Genomic DNA, 21,687 nt, shown 5'->3' with positions numbered 1-21,687 from the left:
AAGGTTTTAACAGAGTATAATCTTATCAAATTATTTCATAATAAAGCAAGCATTTACTAAAACAGACTTCAATATATTAGTGCACATAGTGTATAATTAGTTCTATCTTTCATGAGCATAAAATATATTATAATCTGCGAACTCTGCTTGAACTGTATGAGTCAGCATCTGTGGCCTCTTTCACCTGCTTAGCCACACACACACACACACATTTTAACAAATTGACATTTTCAGTGAAGCTAACCATCATACTTTGCAGTACAGCCTTGACATTAATGTTTCTTGAGAGGAATATTATGGAATGATTAACATAGATAGACCATAAAAACCTTCTAAACTGAACGTGCCCTCCATAATCAGATTGTCAGCCAACAGTAAGGACTCTGAGACAACACACCACAGGACTGGATAATTGAAGGTATCACATCAGCAATTTTCCAGGAAAGTCACCCACTGCCTGCAAGACGCAGCCTGTTATTGGCTTTGGGAAGTTCAATCCAAAATGGCTACTTGGATTAGGTCAGCTACACCCAAGAAAGAGTAAGTGGAGCTAATTCTGACTTTGATAGATAGTGAAAAACAGGCGACAGCAGATCAGTCACCTGTTATGCACCTCTCCCGGCTTCTATTGTTGTTAAGGTTAATGGAAATAAAAATCAGGAGAGTGTATAACGAACGGATGGCTAATTCACTATCACCCAGTTTACACTATAGTCCAAAATCAAAATTATCTCAGTATGATAAATGCGATGTCTCTAATTAGTAGTCAAGGCTGTCACTCAGCCCATGCTGACAGCTTGTGACCAGGCATATACAATAACATTCCAGTAAAGACATTATCATTAAAAGTTTTTTAAAAATTCAATCAACCAACCTGCTTTCCTGGCCCAAAGAAAGTCCAGCACCTTGCTCCACCAACCTAGTTAGATTACTAATTTCCTGCTTTAGAGTGCGAATGGTCTCCTTTCCTCGTTTTTCTTGTTCAAGAGCTGAATCGACCATTTTCCAAGCTTTTTCAATCTCCTTTTTATTTTAATAAAAACATGTGAAACAGAATTAGCTCAACCTGCAGATTTTGCGGTGATCCATCTTTTTTTTTTAAAAAGAGGAAGCGATATGGCCTCAAGATCAATGGAATATGAATTCTTCTGGTCATTACAAGTAATGTAAATTGTTTCTGACAATTACCTCCATTTGACACTTTTAGCAAAATTGTAAATGTATTCCTTGAGAAAATCGCATTCCACAACCAGAAAGAAATGGAGGAAAGGCCTTGAAGGAAGTGATGAATAATCTTATCACCTCCTCGTAAATCACCGAATACATCCTTTCTCTCAACCCTGAATGTCTCATTTATGTGTGATCCTAGTTTGGCAGCCTAGTGAACCTAACTCCGAAAGACAAGGTGTGCGTGTAGCCATTGGACTTGTAAATTAGAGGCCTGGACTAGGAATTCAAAGGGTTCAAATCTCTCTAAATCAGTTTGAGGATTTGAACTCACTTTACAAAATCTGGAAATTAAAAAGCCGGTACAAGGTAAAATGGCCACGCTTACACTGTTATCAAAACTCAACTGATTAGGGAAGGAAACCTGCTGTCCTTACTCAATCTGGCCTATAAGTGACTCAAGTGCCTTGCTAACTATTGTTGACACTTAATTGTCTTCTGATGTGGCCTAGCAAGCCACTCAGTTGCATTCAGGGCACCTCGTGATGGGCAATAAATCCCACCATTGCCAGCAGCGCCCAAGGCTTGAAGCTGAATAGAAGAAAGGTTCCACCCACGGACTCAACCTTGTGAACAACAACAGGGGAAATACAAAATATTCTACAGATGGCAGCCCACACAAATATGATAACAGGCTCCAACAGCAGATATTTGGAACAAGGTTGTCAGCTATCTGCTACTAGTTTTGCTGAAATGACAGAATGTAGCAACAAACTTGTACATATACCAAGTACATATTCAAGTTCAATGATGAATATTTCTCTCTGAAATATGTCTGTGACACTACATCTCCAAGTTAAGTGATGTAGGGGTTGCACTTATAGCTCTTTTAAGTTTTCCAGGAGGATCACAGTTAGATTAAAAAAAGAACAGCACTGCAGTGAAAGTCACCAATCACAAACATAAGATAACTAAGAAGCAAGCAATGTAGCTGCCAAGTTCTATAACTGGGCTGAGGAATTCTAGTCCCCAGCGATAATAAAATCAATACCAGTATTAAGGACAAGGTCAGAAAGCTGACTAGTTGCAGTTTGCTCATCTTCACCTCAGCCAGCTTACCTGCTCTGCAATTTGTACAAGAAGCTTCTACGTTGCTCTCTCCTGCTGTGACCGTCTTGTGGTACAGGAAAGAAAAGATGGTGCACATTTTGAGGCTTAGTTCTTTATTTTCATTTTGTGACTTATCGCATTGATAAAGGACCTTCCAATGACAGAAGACTCATTATTTACCAATGTTGAAAAACATGAAGACACGATTGAAAGGAAAAGAGAATATTAGCCAGAACGATGTAGTATACGTGAAAAAAGGTTATGCAGAGACTTTGCAAAGCAGAAGTCAGGCCTCCCTTTGGAGTATTGTGTGCAGTTTTGATTACAAAACTTCAAAAGCCTTCATAGCTGCATGGGTGAGATTAAACAAAATGGCAACAGGAATGATTCAAAGTTGCAGGGAGGTAAGTTTCAAAGAAAAGAGATGCTTAAACTGTTTAGTTTCAAGAGAAAGATAAATGGGGACCTCAGTGAGGTCTATAAAATATTCAATGATATAACTTAGGTGAACACAGAATATAACCGCATAACGCAGAGAACATACAAGTAAATTCATAAAAGTTTAATTTAAAACAGATCATAGATAAAAAAAAATCCAAAGGGAAATGCAAATTTCAAATAACCTAACAGAGTTCAAAATGCAATTGGATTTATTGTGGATGAGTTGAAGGAAAAGACAAACGAGCTTGATGGACTTCATTGTTCATTTCTCCTCAACTTTTTTTTTATGCTTTTAAAAGGGATTGAAGAAACTATTTTTACATTTTCTGATAAAACAAAAATATTCATAGGTGTGATCTAGTGAAAAGCAAATTCTTCCTGATATCTAACATAACTATTTTGTATTTAATACTCATGTCCCATATTTTACCTATCCTCTCCTGTTCAGATAATCTACTGGAACGGAATCTATTTGCTTCATCATTTTAGCATCTTTAATCATATTTTGATGTTTTTCCAATTTAGAGTCCGAGGTCCAGTTTTCGTCCTTACAATGCGCAGGAGATACTGGGGCTCTGGAGAACGCAGAGAGAAGGGTAAACAGAATAATTCCCAGGCTTAGGATTCCTAGTTATTAAAATAGGCTCAATCAAATGGGGGCCATTTGCCATTCCTTCTGCAACACCCTGGTACCCTTCCCATGGCTCCTTTGCATGCAATTAAAGGTGGTGTAGCACCTGCCCTTTCATCTCTTCTCTCTTCATCATCCAAGACCCCAAACACTCCTTCCAGGTGAGGTGAAGCAGCAATTTACTATTATTTCTTTCAATTTAGTCTACTGTGCTCGCTGCTCACAATGTGGCTTCCTCTACACTGAGCAGACCAAAGGTAGATTGGGTGACTGCTTTGCAGACCACCTCCGCTCAGTCCACAAGCATGACCCTGAGCTTCCAGTTGCTTGCCATTTTAATTCACCACCTTGCTCCCAAGTTCACATTTCTGTCCTCGGCCTGCTGCAGTGTTCTAGCGAAACTCAACACAAGCTTGAGGAACAGCACTTCATCAACACTTTATAGCCTTCTGGACTCAACGTTAAATTCAACAATTTCAGACCATGAATTCTGTCCCCACCATTTTGATTTTTCTTTTGCATTGTGCCTGTTTGAATCTTGTTTTTCGTGTTTTTGCTTTTGGACAACACTGCTCGTTACTCCCTTTGCCTTTTGTTCCATGACATCTTTGTCACTTAAACTCTCCTGCCTTCCACTCTATCCCAAACCTTCCCTTTTATTCTTCCTCCCTCTCCACTTTTTCGACAGCATAAAACCCATCAGAATTCTACCTTCCTTCAGTTCTGAAGAAGAGTCATATTCGACTCGAAACATTAAACTCTGTTTCTCTCTCCACAGATGCTGCCAAATCTGCTGAGTATTTCCAGCAAGTTCTGTTACTATTTTAATCAAATGGGGCTTATTTAATTGGAAAAACATCAAAATATGATTAAAGATGCTAAAACGATGAAGCAAATAGATTCTGTTCCAGTAGATTATCTGAACAGGAGGGGATAGGTAAACTAAGGGACGTGAGTATGAAATACAAAATAGTTATGTTAGATATCGGGAAGAATTTGCTTTTCACGAGAGTCATTGACTTCGGGAAGCCACCAAAGCATGTGCTATGTATGTGGGTTTCTGCAGTAATTTAAAAATAGCTGAACAAGTTCCCAAAAGGAAAGGATACATTGAATTACAGAAGATAGATAAGGGGGAGCATTAGTTATAGCATCAGTTATTGCAGTTCCCTTGAGTTTATTTCATTGCCTTTGAAAGTCAGAGACAAATTGCCCAGTGTTTTTTTTTCCTAAATCAACCTCAGGATTTTTATCTGGCATTTTTTCCTCTAGAGGAGATTATGTGACTGGGGAAGATGATGTATATTGGTTCATACATACATACGAACAAGGAGCAGGAGTATGCCTGCTCCGCCATTTAATAAGATCATGGCTGATCTGATAGTAACCTCAAATCTGCATCCCGCCTACCCCAATAACCTACCACCTCCTTGCTTACCAAGAATCTATCCACCTCTGCCTTAAAAATATTCAAAGGGTCTGCTTCCTCTGCTTTTTCAGGAAGAGAATTCCAAAGACTCACAACCCTTGAGAAAAAAATTTCGCCACATCTCCATTTTAAATGGGCGACCTCTTATTTTAAAACAGTGACCCCCATCTGGATGGGACAAGCTTGAAGGACCAGGTGGTCCTTTAAGTCCTTTTTCATATGATGGTCAGAGAACTACGGACACTGACTGGAAATATTTAAAATATTTTGCCACTTGAGTCAGGAAATGCTGCTGGTGTTCCAGATGTTAGCTGCTTGCCCCACAGGATGGATTCAAGTGACCAGCAGCAACAGTGAAAGTGACCCACACGTGAATCAGACTGCTTTGTTCGATGGCTTCAAGTTTCTGGCTGTGGACCTTTATGTCAGTAGTGATTCCACACAGCCCAGCAATGTAGAAAACACAAAGTTGGACATATTGGCAAACTGAGAGAGAATAAGAGCCCAGCACATGCAGAGCCCCCACCAATACTTCACCAGGAGATCTACTAGAAAAATCTAGTTCATGTGGTTCTCAGCCCCTCTGGAGATACTTGCAGTGGCTCATTTATATTAATAACAATGCCTCTAAAGGTAATGCTGCAAAATAAACAGAGCATTTGAAAAAACTAAAGGACAAAATGATGCTCTTCCTTACTAATCACAATTGCCTTCTTAATTACTGTGACACCAGCTCATCATTATTTATTCATGCAAAAACACTGCAAACTAAATTAAGCTTTCTAGATATCTCCCTCTCCACCCGGAAAGCATAAGTTACTTTGAAGAGTACACCTACTGCATAGCTGGTTGCATGGTTAAACACTGGACCTTAGTGTGCACTAGGTGGAACCAGAAGGAATAAGTGATGATAAATTTGTATTTTAAATTTGAAATGCTTTGAGTATTTACTAATTTACTGATCTTTGAAACAGTTTGCGTATTGGTTTGTTTGTGCACCTGTCTACTTCTAAATTGTGAAATTTTGACATAGGTTTATTGAGAAATGGCAGAGACCACACTCTGCATTTCACAGGCAAATCAGTACAGCCCAGCTCCACCAGAGAATTGTCACAAACCTCACCTGCTTTAAGGAATCTATAGTTGACTGGTCATCTTGCGAGAGCTTCAGTGCAGTTGTCACCTTTGTTGAATTTGCAACAATCTCAGCATTTAGGTCCTTGCATTTTGCCATCAGGCGCTTCTCATTTTCGTGGGATTTCTTGAGGGCCCGATGCAGCTTTTCATACTCAATGCGAAATTTCTCCAGTCCCTTGTCTCCCATAAGTTCAGCAAGGACTTCTTGGAAGTCTTGCTCCAGCGCCTCAAAGGCATGGTCCTCCAAAATTACTTTCTCTGACTTATCCTGCAAAAGAAAATGGAGAAGTAGGGGGGATAAATTAGTCACAGGTGCACGAATGTCTAAAACCAGAAAAAAAATCTTCCATTTTAATCTCTTCTCGTCAGAAGCACATCTAGTGCTTGGAATGCACTAATATTATTTGCCTCATTGCCTTCCTTGGGAGCTTGCTTCATAAACTGGTAGGTGTAAAGTTCCATTGTACAATACAGTAAGTGGTGATGATCTCCAGATAGAAAATGCTACAAATAAGCTAACTAGCTTGGTGCGCTCGAAAAATGTATGTAGATAACTTTGTTTTACTTATCTTTGCAGGCATTTAGGAAAATCCTCCCTTTTAAGTATATTTTGTATCCCCTTTCCTGGTCCAATTTTCTTGGCACTTATTTCGAGAGGACTAGAATATAAAAGCAGGGATATGCAGCTGAGGCTTTATAAGGCTCTGGTCAGACCACATTTAAAATATTGTGAGCAATTTTGGGCCCCATATCTCAGGAAGGATGTGCTGGCCCTGGAGAGGGTCCAGAGGAGGTTCACGAGAATGATCCCAGGAATGAAAGACTTAACATATGAGGAACGTTTGAGGACTCTGGGTCCTTACTCGATGGAGTTTAGAAGGATGAGGGGGGATTTGATTGAAACTTACAGAATACTGAAAGGCCTGGATAGAGTGAACATGGGGAAGATGTTTCCATTAGTAGGAGAGACTAGGACCCGAGGGCACAGCATCAGAGTAAAGGGAAGACCTTTTAGAACAGAGATGAGGAGAAACTTTAGCCAGAGAGTGGTGAATCTATGGAATTCATTGCCACAGAAGGCTGTGGAGGCCAGGACATTGAGTGTATTTAAGACCGAGTTAGATAGGTTCTTGATTGGTAAGGGGATCAAAGGTTACAGGAGAAGGTGGGAGAATGGGGTTGAGAAACTTATCAGCCATGATTGAATGGCGGAGCAGACTCGATGGGCCGAATGGTCTAATTTCTGCTCTTATGTCTTATGGTCTAAAATCTAAAATGGGTAAGAAAGAACATAAAAGTTATGTTTTTATGGTCATTCTGGTGATCGATACGTCAAAGAAACCCATCATCAATACCCCATAGTCTCCAAACAAAAGTGAGAAATATATGCTTGAAATGAGACACATGCCACTTACTACGTGCAGAAAATTTATGAACAAGTCAATAAATGACCTGGCTTAGCGGTCTCTTATATACAAATGGGTATTGTTGGAATTTGACTTGCTAAAACCATGACATTCGTCAGTACAAAGCATCAGGGAGCTAGGGTCATCTAGCCATTAGTATACCGGAGCCAAGTATGAAAACTACCAGTTTGCTGTAATTCCTGGTAGCAGGAGATTAAAATTGAGTGAAATCTCTACAGCAACATGGTAATCCAACACCTGGTGCTGGTAAATGGGATTAGGTAGGTAGGTCAGGTGTTTCTCACGTGTCGGTGCAGACTCGGTGGGCCGAAGGGCCTCTTCTGCACTGTGTGATTCTGTAATTCTGTGATTACAACTACGATTACACTTCAAAACATACTTCATTGGCCAGAAACCGCTTTGGGAAAGCCCAAGGTTGTGAAAGGCACTATACCTGAACAAGGTAAATTGAATATCTCTGAACCACAACTAATGATTGAACAGCAAACACTGAATCATTGGTGAGGCCTCGACAGGTAGCTAACCAGAGTATTAGAATGATCATTTTCCTATCACTTGACTCTAGATAACATTACAAGGCAGAGCCCCGACAGTTAGGCCAGATCAGACAACCTGCAAGATGTGCTAGTGCCCAGTGCTGGTCTACTATGCAGTTTTAACTGCAATGATAATAAACATAAATGTAAGCAGCACTGCAGTGCAACACTTGGCCATTCATAAACTTTGGCTCTTCTCAACCTGAGCCGACAGTTTTGGTTCAGCGGAGTATAGTCCTACATGGAGAAAGTGTACTTTGTGTTTGTGTTCTCTAGTTGTGTGCATTTCTCCATAGATTGGATGATGATGGAGAGGCACCAATCAGAGAAAAACATAAAGGGCCACACCAGGTGACGTTTCTAGGCAACCCCAACTCAAAAAACAAAGTAAAGAAAGATTGAATTTATATAGTGCCTTTCACAACCTTGGGCTTTCCCAAAGCGGTTTCTGGCCAATGAAGTATGTTTTGAAGTGTAATTGTAGTTGTAATCACAGAATTACACAGTGCTGAAGAGGCTCTTCGGCCCACCGAGTCTGCACCGACATGTGAGAAACACCTGACCTACCTACTTAATCCCATTTACCAGCACTTGGCCCATAGCGTTGAATGTTATGAAGTGCCAAGTACTCACCCAGATACTTGTTAAAGGAAGTGAGGCAACCTGCCTCCATCACCCTCCCAGACAGTGCATTCCAGACCGTCACCACCCTCTGGGTTAAAAAGTTTTTCCTCACATCCCCCTTAAACCTCCTGCCCCTCACCTTGAACTTATGTCCCTTTGTGACTGACCCTTCAACTAAGGGGAACAGTTGCTCCCTATCCACCCTGTCCATGCCCCTCATAATCTTGTGCACCTCGATCAGGTCGCCTCTCAGTCTTCTCTGCTCCAACAAAAACAACCCAAGTCTATCCAACCTCTCTTCATAACTTAAATGTTTTATCCCAGGCAACATCCTGATGAATCTCCTCTGCACCCTCTCCAGTGTAATCACATCCTTCCTATAATTGGTGACCAGAACTGCACACAGTACTCCAGCTGTGGCCTCACCAAGGTTCTATACAACTCCAAAATGATCTCCCTACTTTTGTAATCTATGCCTCAATTGATAAAGGCAAGTGTCCCATATGCCTTTTTCACCACCCCACCAACATGCCCCTCCACCTTTAGAGATCTATGGACACACACGCCAAGGGCCCTTTGTTCCTCAGAACTTCCTAGTGTCATGCCATTCATTGAATACTTCCTTGTCAAATTATTCCTTCCAAAGTGTATCACCTCACACTTTTCAGGGTTAAATTCCATCTGCCACTTGTCTGCCCATTTGACCATCCCGTCTACATCTTCCTGTAACCCAAGACACTCAACTTTACTGTTAACCAGTCTTTGTGTCATCTGCAAACTTACTAATCCTACCCACCACATAGTCATCTATGTCGTTTATATAAAAGACAAATAATAGGGGACCGAGCACAGATCCCTGTGGTACTGGATACTGGACACTGGCTTCCAGTCAATAAAGCATCCTTCTGTCATCACCCTCTGCTCCTACAACTAAGCCGATTTTGAATCCACCTCATCAAATTACCCTTTATCCCACGTACCTTTGCCTTCTTTATAAATTTCCCATGTGGGACCTTGTCAAAGGCTTTGCTGAAATCCATATAAGCTACATCAACTACACTACCCTCATCTACACACCTGGTCACCACCTGAAAAAATTCAATCAAATTTGTTAGGTAATATCGGAGCCCAGGCAGCCCACTTGCACACAGCAAGCTCCCACGACCAGCAATCTGGCAACGATAAGGTAATCTGCTTTTATGACATTGCTTGAGGAATAAATATTGGCCCCGACACCAGGGATAACTCCCCGATCTTCTTCGTAACAGTGCCACGGGAGCTCTCGCGTCCCGCTGAGACTTGGTTTAACATCTCAACCGAAAGGCAGCACCCCTGGCAAAGTGGCACTCCACTGGGAGCACCAAACCAGGCTTTTGCGCTCAGACCCCGGAGTGGGACCTGAACCGGCCAGCGCGCTGACTCAGCCCTAAAGAGATTCGAAGACGTGGGCGAGGGTGCCGCCTGGATGGGCTGGGTGCGCTCAACGGAGGGGTGGCATCGATGGGACCCGGTCGGAGGAAGAGTGAACCCTTTCGGGGGTGGGGGGGGGGGGTTGGAAGGTGGGTGGGTGGGAGGAAAGGGGTTGGTGTTAAGAGGCAGAGTGGGTTTTGTGGGGGAGGGGGGAGGTAGGTTGGTTGGTTGGTTGGGGGGGGGTGGGGGGGTGGGGTGGGGGGGGGTTGGAAGGTGGGTGGGTGGGAGGAAAGGGGTTGGTGTTAAGAGGCAGAGTGGGTTTTGTGGGGGAGGGGGGAGGTAGGTTGGTTGGTTGGTTGGGGGGGGTGGGGGGTGGGGGGGGGGTTGGAAGGTGGGTGGGTGGGAGGAAAGGGGTTGGTGTTAAGAGGCAGAGTGGGTTTTGTGGGGGAGGGGGGAGGTAGGTAGGTTGGTTGGTTGGTTGGGGGGGGTGGGGGCTGGGGGGTGGGGGGGGGGTTGGAAGGTGGGTGGGTGGGAGGAAAGGGGTTGGTGTTAAGAGGCAGAGTGGGTTTTGTGGGGGAGGGGGGAGGTAGGTAGGTTGGTTGGTTGGGGGGGGTGGGGGGAGGGGTAAGGGCAGGTTTGCTCCAGTGCCGAGGGATCCGGGCGACCCAGCCATGCACTTACCGCCATGGTGGTTGCTGAGGGTCAGGCAGAGGGAAGGAGGGAGGTGGGGAGGCTTCCCCCGGGCGCCTGACGCAGCCCCGCCGCCGATCCGCCCGCCGCCTCGGTCCCCGCTGTCCAGCCGCTCACTCGCCCCCGCCGCCCCACCGCCCCACCGCCCACCTTCTTCTCTCCCCGCGTCCTCCCGGTCTCCCAGCGACCACGCAGCCCTGCGTCACGGCGTGCGTCACTGCGTCGCGTGCGTTCCCCCCCCCCCCCCCCCCCCAGCCCACCCCCACCCCACTCTGGCCCCGCCCCCTCCCTCACTGGCAAGAGCAGCAAAACTTTGTGGGGGCAAGTTGAAGAAGTTAGGCAGAAAAAGTTGCCGTTGGTTATTGGGAGCCCAGACACATTAAAAAGGAAGTTAAGAAAACTCACACGCAGGAGAAATAAATTTCTCTCAAATCCAAAACCTTTTTTTTTTTTAAAAAAAGAAACTGGTTGTCCATTCACTGTGAACCCACACTGCTGGACAATATCAATCACCACAATTCCTCAGCAATGTTGGCAAAGGAATGTTTGTTGTCACAGAATCTCAACGGCACAGAAGGAGGCCGTTCGGCCCGCCAAGACACGTTCTTCCCCTTTGGGGAGCAGGCTGACTGCCAACCTTCTCTGGACTGCATCACCAGCATTCCTTCTCTGGCCAGTGAGTTGAGCGCCTCCAAGCCCTGGTCTTGCCAGTTCAGTCCCAGATTTTCACTCCCCGGCTTCCTGACAATCTCCCTTCACAATGGTTCAGATGTCCCAGTTTTCAGCTTTCGCGTCTATTCTGCAGGAGGGAACCGTTCTGAGATTGGGTCCTTCTACCTTGGACTCTTGGCGTGGGACTTGGTTCTTACACAGAATGTAGGCATACTTTAGTATCTACTTAACACTTGTTTCGTAGTACATCTAACCAGGTCACAGAGTACACGTGTAGGTCTTAGGCATGATTCCAAACTCTCAAGAGAGTCTAATACTTGACTGACTGATGTCAGCGGTACATCATCACCTACATCATAGATTAGCACAACCCATCTGTTAACCCTTTATACCAAAGGAACGAGTTCAAATTGAATTTAGATTTGCGCATGTACCGTAGATTTGCCACTTTGCCCGCAGTCAGTGCAGTTTGTGTGTCATTTGGCCCGCAGTCAGTGCAGTTTGTGTGATGTTTTGCTCTGTAGTCGGTGCAGTTTGTGTGACACTTTGCCCACAGTCAGTGCAGTTTGTGTGTCACTTTGCCCACAGTCAGTGCAGTTTGTGTGTCACTTTGCCCACAGTCAGTGCAGTTTGTGTGACACTTTGCTCACAGTCAGTGCAGTTTGTGTGTCACTTTGCCCACAGTCAGTGCAGTTTGTGTGTCACTTTGCCCACAGTCGGTGCAGTTTGTGTGTCACTTTGCCCACAGTCAGTGCAGTTTGTGTGTCACTTTGCCCACAGTCAGTGCAGTTTGTGTGTCACTTTGCCCACAGTCAGTGCAGTTTGTGTGTCACTTTGCCCACAGTCAGTGCAGTTTGTGTGACACTTTGCTCACAGTCAGTGCAGTTTGTGTGACACTTTGCCCACAGTCAGTGCAGTTTGTGTGTCACTTTGCCCACAGTCAGTGCAGTTTGTGTGTCACTTTGCTCACAGTCAGTGCAGTTTGTGTGTCACTTTGCTCACAGTCAGTGCAGTTTGTGTGACACTTTGCCCACAGTCAGTGCAGTTTGTGTGTCACTTTGCTCACAGTCAGTGCAGTTTGTGTGTCACTTTGCTCACAGTCAGTGCAGTTTGTGTGACACTTTGCCCACAGTCAGTGCAGTTTGTGTGACACTTTGCCTCACAGCGTGACATTACATTTCTGGATAACACATGGAAAGCACTTCTGGGTGAGGTGGGCAGAAAATGAGTGGCAGGCATGCAGGAGGTGCCTGTCCGAGTAGCTTACATCCACAGAGCCTGGTTTCCTCTGCACATGGCAGGGGATCAACTTTGAACAGAAGAAAAGGCACCGATTTATGGCCACTTTACTTGTTTCAAGTAGAATAATGGTAAAAATGAAGAAGGTGTTGCACTTGAGGAGCCTGAAAGGGAAACTTGTTGTGCTGTGAGGGAGCATTACCTCAGGGAGTCCTGGTTTTCACTTTTTGAAAATCTGGATGCCCTATGAATAAATCCTGAACCCAAAGTTCCTGGCTCAGAGACAGGGCTACTACCTACTGAGCCACAAGGTCTCCATAAAATTCAACCTGCGTAAAAATTACTATCCCATGAGACATAAGTGCTGCAGTGGTTCTTTAACCCAGGGCCTTCTAACCCATAGGCTGGATCTCTACCGACTGCAACACTCAAGCTCAAATTTAGAGAACGCAAACAGTGGCTTGGACTACATGTGACAACACAGAAAGGCTCATTTGGGATTTGGACCCAAGATTGGTCCCATCCTTCAATGAAAGACTTTAAGTAAGAGCCACACCCCTAGACTAACACTTGTATCCAACAGTTGTGCCATCCGGCCATCATCACATTGATGTTTGTGGGAGCTTGCTGTGCACAAATTGACTGCCACATTTCCTACATTTCAACAGTGACAAACATTTACAAAGTACTTTTCTGGCTGTAAAGTGCTTTGGGATGTCCTAAGATCATGGAAGGCATGGTATAAATGCAAACCTTTCTTTGTTTCTGGCCATCTTGCCCTGAGCATGCCCGCTGTCAGCAATGTAGGCTGTAGGGGGTCACCTTGTGTGGCTCAGTATCAAATTTTGTTTGATAATTGCTCCTGTGAAGCACCTTGGGACATTTCGCAACATTAATTGACTTATGTAAATGCAAGTTGTTGTTGTAGAGCCACACACAGAAAACAAAAAATAACTTGCGTTTTTTGCAGCATTTTTTATGACCCAAAAATATCCCAAAGCACTTTACAGCCAATGAAGTACCTTTGAAGTGTAGTCACTGTTGTAATGTAGAAAACACAGCAGCCAATTTGGACGCAACAAACTCTGACAGACAGCAATGTGATAATGATCAAATAATCTGCTTTAGTGATGTTCATTGAGAGATAAATATTGGCAAGGAGAACTTCCCAGTTCTTCTACAAATACGTCCACTTGAGAGAACAGACTGGATTTCACCACACCGTTAAATACTTACTTGCGCTGGAATGGACAAGCCTTAACTTTTCCTGGTGAGTTTGGAGTGTACATCTATCACCCAAGTACCGGAACTTCACACTATTAGACGTATTTCAATGTCAAGTCTCCCAGCGAGATATCAGTATATTGCAACTTCTGGAAAAGTTGGCCAACTGGACAGTGCCACCTGATTTCCATGTTTAACTGGACATGAGCAGCTTCCGGAAGTTGTTATCCAGTTTAGTAACCTTGCGTGCAGTTAACCTCACCATTATTTCTACAAGAAAATTCATCCCATGTTCTCTTAGTTTTATCACTTGGTGTGAAACTACGACTTCAATCTTTAATACAGTCTCTCAGTTCAGAGACACTCTACCTGTCCAACTCCCCCATTCACTGAAACTTTCTCTTCCTGAAATTCCCTTACCCAGACTCACAGACACATTCTCCCCATTTAACAATTCCTTAATTAACAGGGATACACCCTCCTCCAACAACCCCATTTACCTGCAATTTAAGACACCATGTCCTAGTTGCTCCCTCCGCTGTGCCGCTCTCTTAATATTTTACCCTCAGTTCAGAAAGTAGTCTCCTTCTTAACCACCCCCAAGTTAACAGAGCCATCGTCCCAACTAATTGACCATCTGCCCCACCCCCACTCCTCCCTCCTCTGTGTTTTACAAGTGTACTTTAGCTCCTTGACATTCTCCCACCAGCACTGGCTGCAGCCAGCCCATCTGACATTGCCGCCTCTTGACTGGGCCAGACTTGGTGCTGCAGTAGGTAATCCCTGATTTATCTAACTACGCAGAAGCCAACCCTACAACAAAGCAGCAAGGTCAAATACCAGCCGCAGCCAGGACTGGGGGAATCAATGAATGGAGTAGCAGCAGCTCCTGACTAGACCCTAGAGGGTAGCAAGTTAGTTGTTGCAGCACAATCTCATTCTTCAACAGCTGATTTATCATCGCAAGAGATCAAAAGTACAAATTTATGTACACTGTATCTGCCTGGCTATGCTACAAGTTCCCCTTGATTACTGCTATTTGTGGGAGCTTCTTGTGCGCAAACTGTCTGCAGTGCTTCCTATATTCCGATGGTGACTACACTTCAAAAGTAGCTCATTGGTCGGAAAGTGCCTCGGGGATGTCTGGCCCAGTCAAGAGGCGGCAATGTCAGATGGGCTGGCTGCAGCCAGTGCTGGTGGGAGAATGTCAAGGAGCTAAAGTACACTTGTAAAACACAGAGGAGGGAGGAGTGGGGGTGGGGCAGATGGTCAATTAGTTGGGACAATGGCTCTGTTAACTTGGGGGTGGTTAAGAAGGAGACTACTTAAGAAGGAGGCTGAGAAAGGCACTATATAAATGGAAGCCTTTCTTGTCTTTTACAGCTCTTTTTTTTTGAAAGACAGAGCATTAGGACTTTGCTTCTCAAATGATGGTTACAAAGCCCACATGGTGACCCGAATACAGCCTATTTGCAATGCCTTATTCCAATGTGCAAAGCTAGTGCAAAAACAAAAATAACCACAACTATCTACATTGGTCTATTTCTGAGAAGTGACTATGAAAAAAAAAAAATCCTTGTTTCCTTTTCCTGAGCTCAGAGGAAACATGTGGAATCACTCCACTGGCAACATGCTCTTCCACATCACTGAGGGATGTTTACAGATAAGCTTTTGCCAATGTTTAACAATGATTCAGCATGAAGAACATTCACAGGACCTGCTACAAACTCATGCAGCATTACAACAGGGACTGCAAAGCACTTTAGGAGAGCTTGAGATTGTGAACAAATGGGACTTCCTAATAAGACTGTATTGATTGTGCAACTTGTTTTAAGGCATTTCTTTTGGTATATTTGTCAATTGCCCATAAATTATATACATCATGTACACGGTTGTGGACAAGTTTGTTTCTAGGGCACTTCCATCTAGGGTAAATTTTGTAAACCATGTTTTACCAATGGCCTCACAATATAGGCCGGAAAATTGCAGACTGTGTATGAGGCCCAGCTAATATATCTTATGACACGAGATATAAAGCTTCTAACTATCTATGAGCTACCTTAGCTGCATTGTAAACAGTTTTTATGGTGGGCACATTGGTCTTCAAACAATTTGCCTGCCAAAGGAATTGAATTTTAAAACCACTGCACAATGTATACAAAAACCAAAATGGCGGATTTCCTCCTGGTCCCCAGCTGTCAATCATTGTGATTTCTCCCCCCTCCCCAGCACTCCAGAGTTTCCTGCAAATCAAGTTTTTGCTGCGACATATCAAAGCAAGTCAATACGTGTTATGTTGACTGGGATACAGAGTCAATCATTGACTAAAAGCTCACTCCCAAATCTCCAGACTTTAAAATTTCATCTAGTGCCCATTGCTTGTCTTGAAGGTCAGTAAGCCCATTGATTTGCCATTGGTTTGGAAACCAGTACAATAGTTGCCGTGCGTTGCTGTTAGCTTAGTTTTTTTATTTAATGGACAGAAAATCAGATCCAGAACTGAGTGGTTTACCTGCCAGAAAAGGCTAAACAGGCTGGGGATCCTTTTCATAGAAAAGGGGAGGGAGTGACCTATTAGAGGTCCATTTCCATGGCCTCGTTCCTCCATTTCTCTGTAGCCTCCTCTAACCCTACAAGCATTCAAAGTCAAAGCAAAATACAGTGAACGTTGCATCGAACTGAAACATTAATTCTGGTTCTCTCTCCACAGTTGCTGACAGACATGCTGAGTATTTCCAGCATTTACTGTTCTTATTTCAAGCATTTAAAGCCTCTGTTTTCCTCTATTTTGCTCTCTTGCACATCCCCAATTGTAATCACTCCACTCTTGGTAGTTTGCCTTCAGCCACTTAAGCGCTAAGCTCTAGAATTCCTTCCCTAAACTTCTCGCCTCTCTACCTTTCTTTCCTCCTTTTAAGTAATACACTTAAAACCTGTCTCTTTGACCAAGCTTTTGGTCACCCTGTCCTAATATCTCCAGATTTGGCTTGGTGTCCAGTTTTGTTTGATAAAGCTCCTGTGAAGTGTCTTGGGACATTTTACAACATTAATATAAGTGCATAGGCTTGGATAGAGATAAAGAGCAGGAGAGATGTAAAACCATCTCCAGCTCACTATCACCCACTTTACACTACAGCGTAAAATCAAAATAATCCTCATTATAGGCTGAATTTTATGGGGCCTGTGTGAGCAAGATAGGAGGCAGGGGATGCGAAAAAATCTGGAGGGAGGCTGCAGGGTGGAGTGTCCACACCCATCATGGCATTTTGCCAGTTGGGGGAGAGGAGGTAGAGGGCAGCCCTCCAGCCCAGACACCAATTCTGCAACTCACATCACTCCTGGCATTTTGCCATGGTGCCACATGAGGAGACCACCTGATAAACCTTGGTGGTCTCTCCTGTGGGCTGAGGAGGGGGGAGGGGGCATTCTGCGGCCTAGGGAGAAGCCCCAAGCAGCAATGGCCACTCCCACATCAATATCTCACCTCCCTGACCAACAATACCCCCTCCCCACCCTGGCACTACCTGGGCCTGCCTGTGACCCCCAATCCCATGTAACTTGCTGTGAGGCTGGTGTTGAGTCTTGCAGCTGGGTGCAGCCCCACCAGTGGCCACCGCTCTCGGCGGCGCTGCTGGGACCGAAGAGGTGGCAGCCCTCTGATGGACCTAGAATCTAGCTGAGGTTTCTCCAAATGGTCAAGGTAGGGTTTCCTCCTGCTTTCTGGCCCATTATCAGAGGTCACCACCACCCCAATAAAATCCAATCCTATAACTTTCAATGAGCTATGGTTGACCTGTATCCTAACTACATTTACCTCTCTTGGTTCCATATCCCTTAATAAATTGGCAAGCAAAAATCTTTCAGTCTCAACTTTAAAATGACTAACTGCACTATTGCCTTTTGTAGGAGGGAGTTCCGCACTTCTTTAACTCTTCAAGCGAAGAAGTGTTTCCTAACTTCTCCTCTGAATGGTTAAGCTCAGATTTCAAGGTTATGACTCCTTGTCCTAGATTCCCCTGTGGAAAATATTTCCCTTTTTAGACCTTAATAATCCCTTTCAAAATCATAATACATCAGTCAAATTGTTCCTTAACCTTCTATATTTCAGGAAATACAAGCTTAGTTTATGTACTGTGTCCAACAACAGGCAACCAATACATGTGTTAATGGATGGGTTTTGGATGTAGTTTTCTATACCTTTTCCACAATTTCATGTGTGCGGACGAAAGGAGAAAGTTGACAGTTCCATCAAGGAAACATTTTTTTTCTCCTCCTGCCCAGGTACCTCCAGAGTGTTGACCCTACTGCATTTTTGTGATACTGCTTGGGAAGGGAACAACTAATAAGGTTTCCATGGGATGTGTTCTACCACTGCATATCAAAACATGAATAGTCACTTGCATTGGGTAAAGAAGAAAATAGTTATTTTTTTTTAAATAAGTAACAAATATTTGAAACGCTTGTGGACTTTAGAAATCTGAGTATAATTCAGTAGAGTGGTATGGACCACAGTGTACCACAGACGAAGCAGTTCAGACGATGTGTGGAGGCTGTTAGAATGTACATCTGTTTCCTGTAGCAGCAGAACTCTCCCCGTTCCTCCACCACCCCCACCCAAACACCCCTACCCACCCTACTTTTGCAGTAACTGAAGACAGCTTTTCGTACCACTGAGCTAGTCAAAGTGCTTTTCTCAGTCAATAGCCTTCACTGGACTTGCACAGAAAGCAGAAACAACTTACCTTGCTAATTTGAGAACTTTGCAAGGATTATTAAATAAAGCATCATGGAAGAAACAGGCCTTTTGATGTTCTCGTCATTGTTAATTCTCATTGGACCCGGTGAGTAGATCTGGTGAAACTTCATAAAATTCTATCTTTGTCCGTCTTCCTCCTTTTACAAAGAAACTTGATTGAAGATTCAAGGTGATAGATGTCTATGCTGGGGATGACTTTTTCTTTGTCTGGAACATCAAAGAGTGGGGCAGTGGAATTAGTTATTGGGTGTTTTTGCAAAGAACAAGAGAAGACATGACAGGTTAAATGGTATTCCTCTGCACTGTAAATACCAATGGTCCAATAGCTTTAAGTTTAGGGAGGATTACAGTATATGGAAAAAAATGACATATTTTAGATTAATTGTTTTACTCTTGATACATTAGCAAAGTAAAATTTAATAAAAACTAATCTAACTGCAGTGGCTTTGTATAATTGTGCAAATTGCTTAAGTGTCCTAATGATTACGGCCTTGATAGTGTGGTGGTTATGTTGCTAGTCTGGCAATCTTGTGGCACAGCCTCAATCCCAGGGAAGTGAGTTCAAATCACCACCATGAGAGGTTGAGAATTTTAATTCAGTTAAAGAACAAGATCTGTAACTAAATACTTTGTATGCATGACAGTGCCTATGGGGGTGTTGTTAAAAACCCAACTGGTGCACAAATGTCATTTAAGGAAGGAAAAATCACATTAGTGATAGCCAAAGATTTGGACTGGGCTGAAAGCTATTGTTGAGTCCTGGCCTCAAAACGAAAATGTCAATCTAAAGGCACAACCCTTTAAACAAAAACAAAAACAGGAATTTGTTTTATAATTAAAGCCAATCTCCTGCCGCATGGTACTTGGAGAATTAAGAGCAACACAATGGTAAATTTTCACAGTAGTGTTACAGATCAGCCACCCATTACAGAAACCTCCTGATTTTCACTTCCACTGAGCTGAACTGGGATTTCTCAATAACAAACAGCCAATCCTTAACGCCAGGTTCTCAAATTGAAAATCCAGTCCAAAATAATCATGTAAAGTGGGGTTGGATAGTAAGGATTAATTGGACCAGTGAGGGCAGCTATAAATTAGTCCTTGATTTAACGTCATGCATTACATATTTATTTTTACATAATGCTTTGAAAAGAAAAAAAACATTTTTTATTATTTTGATGATTTTTTTTTTAATCAGTTACGGTTAAAGGCTATTGCAGTTTGAGAAGCAGAAAAGTAGATTTGTTTGGAACAAAGAAGCTGCTCTACTATATAGCCAATTATGGAGCTGGTGGTGTGGGGGTGGGGCAGTGGCAAGACTCGATGTGCTACAGAACAAAAACAGAATTACCTGGAAAAACTCAGCAGGTCTGGCAGCGTCGGCGGAGAAGAAAAGAGTTGACGTTTCGTGTCCTCATGACCCTTCAACAGAACTAAAATAACTATTATTATTATTATTATTGATGTGCTACAGTGCTACCACCTGCAGGAGGCCATAATTATGATGTAACAAATTTGTATATCATTATAACTGTGAATATAGGAATTTATAAAGGATAAAATTTGGAAAAAGGGGTGACAAAAATGTGACAGATTGAAGCTAGGTTTTGTCGACAAGCGGCATGTACATTTTTAATGTGTTACAGGTACTTTTTTACAGGGACTTGGTGGAAATACTTTGAACTGAAAAAGCTTGCCGATACTTTCCTTCCTCCTTAAGGCAAGACAGAAATCACTGCAATGATACATTACAAATGCTTAATGCACACCTAACAAATTTCTCTTTCTGTTTTCTTTTCTTGGAGGTGTTAACCTTCTAATATAATTGGGTTACTGCCTCTTTAAAATAATATAGAGTGAAATTTGGATGTATTAAGCAGTTGTGCTCCACCAATTCGCTTTCATCATTTGGACCCTGTTCTTCAGAGGAACAATCTATAAAATACAGACATGTATAATAGAATAAAATACACACTAATAAAACAAAAAAAAATCTCCCCCAACCATTTCACCAGTCCTCCTTGACCCCTCCATAGGTCCCTTTGTGATGTGACACTGATTTCAGATCAGCATTTAAACAAAGGTCCTCCCAGTAATGATTTTCAGTCAGTTGCTAGGATATTTGCAAGAGTGGATGAAGACATTTTGTGCTTTGATTCTCCCTTCCCTTTGTAGTGATGCATCCATTTGTCCCTCATCTAGATGGTTCTGGCAAAAGTGAGGACTCATCATGCACATAGTCACAGTAGACCATCCATTTTTACAGTGAACTGGGCGAGGGGCTGCAGAAGGTGCACTTGCACGTGCTTTGTCAATTAAAAGTGGAATAGTTTCCAATGGACAGGTCAAAAGAGCGGTCCTTTCTCGGGCCAGGATTTTCCGTTCGTCGGGTGAGCTCAGCAGGAGCGGGCAGGGGCGGTCGCGGAGCTGACTGCTCCACCGAAACTTTTAATTTAATTTGTAACAGCTTCAGGAAAGCTCATCCCGCTCGTGGATGAGGTTTCCTAAAAAACGTAAAGGCCGCTCGGCCTTTCCGCCTGGCCCCGCCGACCGTAGGGTTGGACGGGCAGCGTAAAATTCCGGATAATTTCCCGGTTAATGGCCTTAATAGGCCTATCAATTATCGGCGGACCCGCATCTGCAATAATAAAGTCCTGTGCCTGGAAATCTGTGACTCAAGTTTGAGCTGAACAGGAAGAAACATGATTTACTGTTGTGGCAGCACAGAGGCTTATCAGATTTGCTTTAGTTTGGAGGGTAGTCTGGGAAATGCAGACCCTTTACTAAAGCATAGAAGGTTCAGAGGAGATCTGATAAGGGAACTAAAATCTGTCAACAATTTCCAATAAGGAAGCAGGGGAAAATCTATTTCCGTTGGCTGTTGAGTCAATAATTGGTTTGCACACATTTAAGACAATTACCAAAAGAACACAGGACAGCTAAGATTCTTTTTAATGCAGTGGATTGTTAGCAAATGGAAAGCCCTACCAAAAGCAAAATCTATAATAGCTTTTAAAGGGAAACGAGTAAATAACTTAAAAAGAGCATTTGAAAAGGTTTTGTGAAAATGGTTTAAATAGTTCGGTCTTACACCATCGATGTCTTATTCCTTATTAAAACTATTACTCTCCAACTTGGCTATTGCCAGTACTGCCTTCATCTCTACTCCCTTAAGCCCATGGGATGCAGGTATG

At 43.3% G+C, this 21,687-nt stretch overlaps 1 protein-coding gene across 2 annotated transcripts in view; it reads right to left on the bottom strand.

The window, feature by feature from the left end:
- The window catches only part of cfap58 (cilia and flagella associated protein 58), a 216,046-nt gene extending 197,343 nt beyond the window's left edge, over positions 1–18,703 (bottom strand). Inside the window, exons 1-3 of one of the 2 annotated variants that reach the window (XM_041209910.1) lie at positions 18,480–18,703; positions 5,902–6,183; positions 875–1,023 (exon numbers count right to left, since the gene is read on the bottom strand). In XM_041209910.1, the coding sequence (XP_041065844.1) occupies positions 875–1,023; positions 5,902–6,102 (350 nt within the window). In that variant the 5' untranslated portion in view covers positions 6,103–6,183; positions 18,480–18,703. Of the gene's footprint in view, positions 1–874; positions 1,024–5,901; positions 6,184–10,593; positions 10,686–18,479 lie in introns of those variants that run through there. The other variant, XM_041209909.1, reaches the window with a different exon arrangement.
- Positions 18,704–21,687: the final 2,984 nt, after the last annotated feature.

Source organism: Carcharodon carcharias, chromosome 17 (assembly GCF_017639515.1).
Source record: "Carcharodon carcharias isolate sCarCar2 chromosome 17, sCarCar2.pri, whole genome shotgun sequence".
NCBI lineage: Eukaryota > Metazoa > Chordata > Chondrichthyes > Lamniformes > Lamnidae > Carcharodon > Carcharodon carcharias.
This window is presented reverse-complemented; position numbering and strand designations above follow the sequence as displayed.